Genomic DNA, 9665 nt, shown 5'->3' on the forward strand with positions numbered 1-9665 from the left:
CCCTAAATGTCCCAATTTAGCCCAATTAGCCATTTTTCTTCCCTGCTGTTATTTGACTCGTTAGTGTTACAAGGTCTCAGGTGTGAATGGGGAGCAGGTGTGTTAAATTTGATGTTATCGCTTTCACACTGGTCACTGGATGTTCAACATTGCACCTCATGGCAAAGAACTTCCTGAGGATCTGAAAAAAAGAATTGTTGCCCTACATAAAGATGGCCTAGGCTTTAAGAAGATTGCCAAGACCCTGAAACTGAGCTGCACACCACACAGCGGTTTCACAGGACAGGTTCCACTCAGAACAGGCCTCGCCTCAAAGGAGTTGAGTGCACGTGCTCTGCGTCATATCCAGAGGTTGAAGGGGTGGGGGCTCAGAACATACTCCGCACACCGCATCAAATTGGTCTGCATGGCTGTCGTCCCAGAAGGAAGCCCGCAAACAGTTTGCGGAAGATTACCGGATTACATGTCCTGTGGTCTGAAGCAGAGCATGATCCCCTCCCTTTCGCAGGGCAGTATTCCAACAAGATAACAACCCCAAAACACATCCCTAAGATGACCACTGCCTTGCTAAAGAAGCTGAGGGTAAAGGTGATGGACTGACCAAGCATGTCTCCAGACCTAAACCCTATTGAGCATCTGTGGGTCATGCTCAAATGGAAGGTGGGGAGCACAAGGTCTCTAACATCCATCAGCTCTGTGATGTCGATATAGAGGAGTGGAAGAGGACTCCAGTGGCAGCCTGTGAAGCTCTGGTAGACTCCATGCCCAAGAGGGTAAAGGCAGTGCTGGAAAATAATGGTGGTCACCAGGGGCGTACCTAGAGTATTTGGCACCCGGGGCGGATCCTGTAAGTGGCACCCCCCCACACCAAATGTAAAGACATCTACAAAATTATGTTAAGAATATTTATTGCACCAATTTGTAAACTGTATGTCAACTGTAAACAACAAGAAATCTGAAAAAATAAAATAATAACTTATAAGTAAAATAAATACGTTTAAATAACATTTACTGAACATATAATAGTGCTTTCTTTAATAACCCTCCAAAAAAAACAGCGTCCACATTGCCCACATAGAACCTGACCAGCACCCAAATTACACACACATAGGACGTGCCATCTTTGCCCCCAAACAACCTAGCATGCGTCAGCATTGTTCCCAAACAGCCGAGTGTACCCCATCTTTGTCCCATAAACACCCTGCCTGTGCCATTTTTGTCCCATAAACACCCTGCTTATACCATCTTTGCCTTTTTGACAAATCAACTATACACCTATGATTAACACAAACACTTTTACAGTAACTCACTAATTCACTTTCATTTACACAATCATTTATTCTTTCACACAAATTATTTACACATATTCATTGATGCATTCTCACAAATTCATTAATTCTCACTTATTCAAACAATTCATCCACACATTAATCCATTCATTTTCACTCTCTCATTCTGACTCTTTATTTCAATATTCTTGCTACCCTCCTTTCTCCCTATCTACCCATTCTCACCCCCTTCTGCCCTATCTACCCCTTCTCACTCCCTTCTCCCTATCTACCCCCTATCCCCCCGTCTCACTCCCTTCTCCCTATCTACCCTCTCCCCCCTTTGAAGTTCACTTACCTTTCAGGAGTCCTGCGGTGGGGGTGCAAGGCCTCTGTCTCCCAGCTCTGCCACTGTATGGAACAGTATAGAGTGATGGGAGTTATGATGTACTTTAGAGCATAATTATATAATGAAAAATACATTGGAAATGGTACAGCATAACACCCATCACTCTCACACATTTACCAATCCACAGATTCCACACATACCAATCCACAGATTCCACACTTATCAATCCACACATACCAATCCACAGATTCCACGCATAACAATCCACAGATTCCACACATACCAATCCACATTTACCAATCCACAGATTCCACACATACCAATCCACAGATTCCACACATACCAATCCACAGATTCCACACATACCAATCCACTCTCACTGTCACTCTCACTGAATGCTTTCCTACCTTTCCTCTTTTCTTCTTACAGCAGTAAGCTCCTTTTCTTCCTCTTCTTCTGTCTTCTTCGCTCCTCTTCTGTCTTCTTCCGGTTCAGAGGGCACGGACGGCGGTGGGCGCGGCTTCAGTGTTGTGCGCCGGGATCTGACAACAAACCCCGGCGCACAGCAGCAGTTGCCGCATGGATCGCGAGGGAGCGGTACCGGAGGTCTTTAACAGACCTCCGGCTCCCTTGAGTGATTTTAAGCCGGTTCAAGGGAACCGACTTAAAATCACTCAAGGGAGCCGGAGGTCTGTTAAAGACCTCCAATACCGCTCCCTTGCGAGCCTTCTCCTCCAGCGGCGGACATTACTAGGGCTGCAACTAACGATTATTTTCATAATTGATTAGTTGGCCAATTATTTTTTCGATTAATCGGATAAAAAAAATTATATTTTTCATTTATTTTAAATTATTTAATAAAGTAACATAGGATGTTAAAAACAAACGGCAGAATAAAAATTTTTTCTTGTTTTTATTTCCCCAACCTGCCCCCCAGTTATGCATATTTGAGCCCAGGCTTGCCACACTGCCCTCCCCGACATGCCACACTGCCCTCCCCGACATGCCACACTGCCCTCCCCACATATGCCTTATATACCCTATATGCCTTATACCCCCAGATATGTCACTCCGTCCTCCTCAGGTATGCCGTATACCCCCCCTGATATGCCATAGTGTCCTCATAGGATTTGCAGACTCGTTCACAGACACAATACTTTTATAAATAAATACAGGATTAATCTTCACTGCCCCCAGGATTTAGATTCCCCTCAGTTTGCCCCCCTTTACCTCTAACTGCACCTTAAGTTAACTTTATTAAATTAATTAAATTAACCCTCAGTCCTCAGCATTAAATTAATCCTGAAGAGAAGACCCCATTAACCACAACTGCCCCTAAATTAACCCATTAACTATAACTGCCCCTAAATTAACCCTAAACACCCCATCAACCACAACTGCCCCTAAATTAACCCTAAACACCCCATCAATCACCACTGCCCCTAAATTAACCCTAAACACCCCATTAACTATAACTGCCCCTAAATTAACCCTAAACACCCCATTAACTATAACTGCCCCTAAGTTAACCCTAAACACCCCATTAACAATAACTGCCCCTAAGTTAACCCTAAACACCCCATTAACTATAACTGCCCCTAAGTTAACCCTAAACACCCCATCAACTATACTTGCCCCTAAGTTAACCATAAACACCCCATTAACTATAACTGCCCCTAAATTAACCCCCACCTCCCCTAACTTTCAGCAGCCCAAATAATAATTTTATACTCACAGTTAGATGAGTGTCACAGCCATGGCGATGCTAAAGAAATGGGCGGAGCCAATCTTCCTCCCTGTCCGTCCCTGCAGTCACTGCCGATTGGCCCCGCCCCTCTCTTTCTTCTGCAGGGAGGGACTGGAAAAAGGAAGTGGGCGGGCCAATCGGCAGTGACTGCAGGGAGGAACTGTAAGTAGCAACTGCTGCTGTGACTCCTGTGAGTCACACTAACGGATTATAACACGAGGGGTATTTTTCAGAGCATTTGCTTTGAAAAAACCCTCATTTTATAATCGATAAAAATCGATTCAACTAATCGATAATGAAATTCGTTGCCAACGAATTTCATTATCGATTATCATCAATTTTATCGATTAGCTGTTGCAGCCCTAGACATTACTGTCCGTCTCTGGAGGGGTGCCGGCAAGTTGGCACCCCCCTGATGAGCGGCACCCGGTGCGGACCGCCCCCCCGCCCCCCGCTAGGTACGCTACTGGTGGTCACACAAAATACAAAATAGACACTTTGGGCCCAATTTGGACATTTCCACTTAGGGGTGTACTCACTTTTGTTGCCAAGGTTTAGACATTAATGGCTGTGTGTTGAGTTATATTTGAGGGGACAGCAAATGTACACTGTTATACAGGCTGTACACTCACTACTTTACATTGTAGCAGAGTGTAATTTCTTCAGTGTTGTCACATGAAAAGATATACCGTCTTTGCTCAATTATAAGACGAGTTTTTTTTCCAGAAAAATAACCATCGTCTTATATTCAAGGTCATCTTCTGATCAGACCTCAAATAGAGGTCTGATCACAAGACTAGGATCCAGATCCCCGCAGCGCTGCAGGGGACCTGGATCCTCCTCTCTGGCAGCCGGTGGAGGTCTGTGTGATGCACGCACACACACAACCCCCGCTGCTACCGGCACTTCTGCCGGCAGCAGCGCGGAGGTTGTCTGCTCGCATCTCACAGACCTTCATCGACTGCCCCACTACACACCAAGGAATCATGGGGAGAAGTCTAGGGAAGCACTGGTAAGTCGGGGGAGGGTAAGAATGGCATATAGGGGTTAAAAGGAATATCAGGGAGGCAGTGGCATATACGAGGTTAAAATGAATATCTAGGAGGCAGAGTGGCATATAGGGGGGTATAAGGCATATCTAGAGGGCAGAGTGGCATAACTGGGGACAGGTTGAGAAATAAAAGGAGATAAAAACAAAAATGCATTTTTCTCAATCATAGTTTTTGTTAAATATGAAAAAATAGTTTACATGCGAATATTTACTAGTAAAACTTTTTTCCTATAGGGTAGTCTTATATTCAGGCTTTTTCTTTTTTCCAAAATACTCAAAATTTGGGGGGGTCTTCTTATAATCAGGGTCGTCTTATAATCGAGCAAATACGGTAATAAAATATTTACAAAAATGTCAGGGGTGTACTCACTTTTGTGAGATACTGTAAATTTCTGCAATTTTTGACTAAAAGCAAACAAAGGGATGATTTTTCAATAACTTAAAATTGTAAAGATGGGCTGACAAGTGTTTTGTATGATCATTAACCCCTTAAGGACAGGGCGGTTTTCTTTTTGTACCCTCCATGGCCGAGGCTGTTTTAACATTTAAACTGGGGCAAAAAAGTATTTAGTCAGCCACCAACTGTGAAAGTTCTCCCACTTAAAAAGATGAGAGAGGCCTGTAATTTTCACCATAGGTACATATCAACTATGAGAGACAGAATGGGGGAAAGAATACAGGAAATCACATTGTAGGATTTCTAATGAATTAATTGGTAAATTCCTCGGTAAAATAAGTATTTGGTCACCTACAAACAAGCAAGATATCTGGCTCTCACAGACCTGTAACATCTTCTTTAAGAGTCTCCTCTGTCCTCCACTCATTACCTGTATTAATGGCATCGGTTTGAACTTGTTATCAGTATAAAAGACACCTGTCCACAATCTCAAACAGTCACACTCTGGCCAAGACCAAAGAGCTGTCGAAGGACACGAGAAACAAAATTGTAGACCTGCACCAGGCTGGGAAGACTGAATCTGCAATAGGCAAGCAGCTTGGTGTGAAGAAATCGACTGTGGGAGCAATTATTCGAAAATTGAAGACATACAAGACCACTGTATCTCCCTCGATCTGGGGCTCCACGCAAGATCTCACCCCGTGGTGTCAAAACGATCACAAGAACAGTGAGCAAAAATCCCAGAACCACACGGGGGAACCTAGTGAATGACCTGCAGAGAGCTGGGGCCAAAGTAACAAAGGCTACCATCAGTAACACACAACGCCGCCAGGGACTCAAATCATGCAGTGCCAGACGTGTCCCCCTGCTTAAGCCAGTACATGTCCGGGCCCGTCTGAAGTTTGCTAGAGAGCATTTGGATGATCCAGAAGAGGATTGGGCGAATGTCATATGGTCAGATGAAACCAAGGTAGAACTTTTTGGTAGAAACTCAACTCGTCATGTTTGGAGGAGAAAGAATGCTGAGTTGCACCATACCTATGGTGAAGCATGGGGGTGGAAACATCATGCTTTGGGGCTGTTTTTCTGCAAAGGGACCAGGACGACTGATCCGTGTAAAGGAAGGAAAGAATGGGGCCATGTATCGTGAGATTCTGAGCGACAACCTCCTTCCATCAGCAAGGGCATTGAAGGTGAAACGTGGCTGGGTCTTTCAGCATGACAATGATCCCAAACACACCGCCCGGGCAACGAAGGAGTGGCTTCGTAAGAAGCATTTCAAGGTCCTGGAGTGGCCTAGCCAGTCTCCAGATCTCAACCCCATAGAAAACCTTTGGAGGGAGTTGAAAGTCCGTGTTGCCCAGCGACAGCCCCAAAACATCACTGCTCTAGAGGAGATCTGCATGGAGGAATGGTCCAAAATACCAGCAACAGTGTGTGAAAACCTTGTGAAGACTTACAGAAAACGTTTGACCTCTGTCATTACCAACAAAGGGAATATAACAAAGTATTCATATGAACTTTTGTTATTGACCAAATACTTATTTTCCCCCATAATTTGCAAATAAATTCTTTCAAAATCCTACAATGCGATTTCCTATATTATTTCCCCCCATTCAGTCTCTCATAGTTGAAGTGTACCTATGGTGAAAATTACAGACCTCTCTCATCTTTTTAAGTGGGAGAACTTGCACAATTGGTGGCTGACTAAATACTTTTTTGCCCCACTGTATGTGGTGCTCGTGTTCAGCTGTAATTTTCTGCTCTCTTGTTTAGCATACTAACACAAGTTGTATATCCACCCCCCCCAGAACATGAGATCTCTTTAGATACCATTATTTTGATTATATAATCTAATTTCCTATTAAAAATCAATACAATGTGGTGAAATTGAATAAAAGCACTCAATTTTATTCATCTAAAAAAAGCCAATGAAAAAAACTGCTAAATAGACTAATGGTATTTCTAAACTCAAAACTCAACGTTTTCATGGGGTTTTTTAGCACGTTATATGGCAATAAGTTCAAGTAGTGTTTTGCTATTTCAAAACAATTTTTTCCCAAATCTGGTGATCTTACCCCATGTCCTATTTGGGAAATATTTGAAGTCAGTCAATTTACTCCAATCAAGCCATATATTTTTTCTCTTGGTATACGTCACTCTCAAACATGACCCCAATACGTGTTCAGCAACATCTCCTGAGAACGGTGATACCACCTATGGCAGGGGCGTCGAACCTGCGGCCCTCCAGCTGCTGCAGGACTACATCTCCCATAATGCTATTTCAGCTAAGGGGCTGGCTGAGGAGGATGGGAGATGTAGTGCTGCAGCAACCACAAATTATGGTGCAGCACCTCCATCTGGCTGGCACTTGGACGCTACCAATCCATTCTACCAAGGAAATATTCACAATGGGTAAAGTCGTATTTAAAGCATAAAAATTTTAAATATGAAATCCAAACCTTGTAGCCTATAAATGTGAATGCAAACTTTTAATAGTGGATTTTTGTGTACAAAGCATTTAATAGACATGTGTAAATGGGCCAAAAACAATTTGGACATGTTTTTCCCCCATTTGTTTTTGGGCAACAAATTTAAATTCCCAACTGACACAAATGAAAAATGAAAGCCATACAGCATAATCCTCAGGACCATAAACGGTTGTGCCAAGGAGAAGAATTATGGGGTAAATTTTTTTTTTTGGGGGGGGGGGGACTGTCTGCGCTTCTCACCCTAGTAAGGTTGGCAACACACATATATAAACATAATATAAATGAGAGGTTTTGGTTATATTAAGTATGTAATGATGCATAAATACAACTTACAAGCCTATATAACACACTACATCTGCCTCTCAATGTCAGAAAGCCAATGTTCATTTACATGGCTTTGCGATGTGATCTCTATGATTATGCAATCACAGTGATTACACCACATAGCTGTGTCCCTATTGGCCCCCTTCAAAACAGTCCCTGCACTCTGAACCAGTATACAGCAGCGCACACAAGCGTCCTCACCCCTACCATGATGTTCCATGCCATGGTAGGATTTAAAATCCATTCTTTTCAGAATGTCACTCAATGAACGAAGGGCTCAATCAGATTAAGTCTTCACAATAAAAACATGTAGATTAAACTGAAAGTGAAACACAATCATGCTGCTTCCAGCACGCATTGTTACAAAGATGATACATGTTGGAGATTTAACCAGGAGTACCAATTATAGAGAACTAGCATGTAAGGTGCATCAGAGGGTCTTGTCATTTACTACACAAGTGTCATAATACCACTAAATAACTTCTGTAGTTTTCATTAGCGCATAAACCTATTAAAGCCTATCCATATACTACCTTTAGTTTTTCAGTCTGTGCAAAATTCTGTAACCAGATTTGTCACAAACTCTACATTTTATAGTCCTGCATTATAAAACTGCTTACATATAACAATATGGTATCAACTTAATGTTCTGTACTGTTCCACCCCATTATGCCATCGCTGCCCTGTTGTAAAGTTCCCGACTGGGTCTGGCAGCCTTGGCCAAGTTATGTGGCCAACTTGCTTTCCTTTTTTGCTACAGGAAATTTACTTTGCCACATCTTCTCCACTTTAATGAGATTAATGAGCAACAAGACAGCTACAGTTGTCCCTGCGGATTATAACGGCGGCATATAAACCAACTACCATGAGCCATGATAATGTAATAAAAGTTTTGCATTTTACTGATCCTTTTTTGAAAAGTAGCAAGTTTGCAGTGTTGCCAGTGTTTTATCTCACCAATGGGGCTGTGGAAGGTTGCCAAGAGCTAATAGGTGTACATTTCTACCACTAGCATGAAAGTCAACATACTGTACGAATACACTCATTTGTTTTCCATGGGCTAAACCAATGAAATGCTTCCTGCAAGGCCTTTCTTTGACAAGCTGACAGCCGTGTTTATGCTGGACGACTGTATGGCCTGTTCAATGGAGGGCTTAGCTATTTGACATGTTATCATCACTGGTCTCGTGTGATTTAATATTGATAGGCCCACGGTAAGGATTGCTTATGCTTTTACCGAGCGCACGGGCCGTTGCAAACAAGAACTTGTTCATGACTCCCAAGAAGCAAACACAGCAACACTGATTGACAACTCCTGGAAGTCTACGCTGCGGCTCGCTGACAACAAAGGCGCTTTACGTTTCTACGGAGTGGAAATACTAATGGGTCCACTTGTCAAAACACCAACCGCGGACGTTACCCTTCATCAGCCAGGGGCAGAAGATGCGGCCACACCGTGAAGCAGTACCCACCCATTGTGAGCACCATGTGAGGGGGAGCGACCTTACCATTCTTGGTGTCACTGGAAGGTGCGGCCGATGCTACTGGTGCTGCCGCCGAGGATGCACACACTGCGGCTGCAGATACTGCAGTCGCTCCTGCTGTGGCCGCTGCCGTGCCCCCCGCTGCAGCTGCCGCGGCTCCATTTTCCTGCTCATCGCCACTGCTGTTAGCCCTTTTATTTTTCTTTCCCTTGTTGTTTTTCACGTTCGGCATCGCGCATCCACCTCTTCAGATCCTCCGCGGGCGCTTTCAGCTGCTCGCCTCTCCGATCCCCATAGTGCCTGAGCCCAGGAAAGGGAAATAATGCTCAGCGAAAACACCGATGAGTATAAGAGACTCGGGGAAAGCAGAGAACAGCGTCCTTGAGAGCTGCAAAGCTTGCACATGAAAGAGGCTGCATTAACGAGCCTTGCAGCTTAGGCGTGTGTACTCCGCATGCTATCTGCCCCATGCACCAGCAGCCCGTGTACCCAGGCAGGCTGCGGCCAGGATTAGAAGGCGTGCCTCGTTGTTTTGATTCTGCTTCCCGAGAGA

At 43.9% G+C, this 9665-nt stretch overlaps 1 protein-coding gene across 1 annotated transcript in view; it reads right to left on the reverse strand.

Moving 5' to 3' along the window:
- LOC149284774 (headcase protein homolog) overlaps nt 1–9344 on the reverse strand; it is a 36070-nt gene extending 26726 nt beyond the window's left edge. Inside the window, exon 1 of the mRNA XM_089496240.1 lies at nt 9137–9344. Within this exon, the coding sequence (XP_089352366.1) occupies nt 9137–9344 (208 nt within the window). The remainder of the gene's footprint in view (nt 1–9136) is intronic.
- Nucleotides 9345–9665: the final 321 nt, after the last annotated feature.

The sequence above is a fragment of the Sceloporus occidentalis genome, unplaced genomic scaffold (genome assembly GCF_023333645.1).
Source record: "Sceloporus occidentalis isolate IW3139 unplaced genomic scaffold, rSceOcc1.0.p SCAF_88, whole genome shotgun sequence".
Classification (NCBI taxonomy): Eukaryota; Metazoa; Chordata; class Lepidosauria; order Squamata; family Phrynosomatidae; genus Sceloporus; species Sceloporus occidentalis.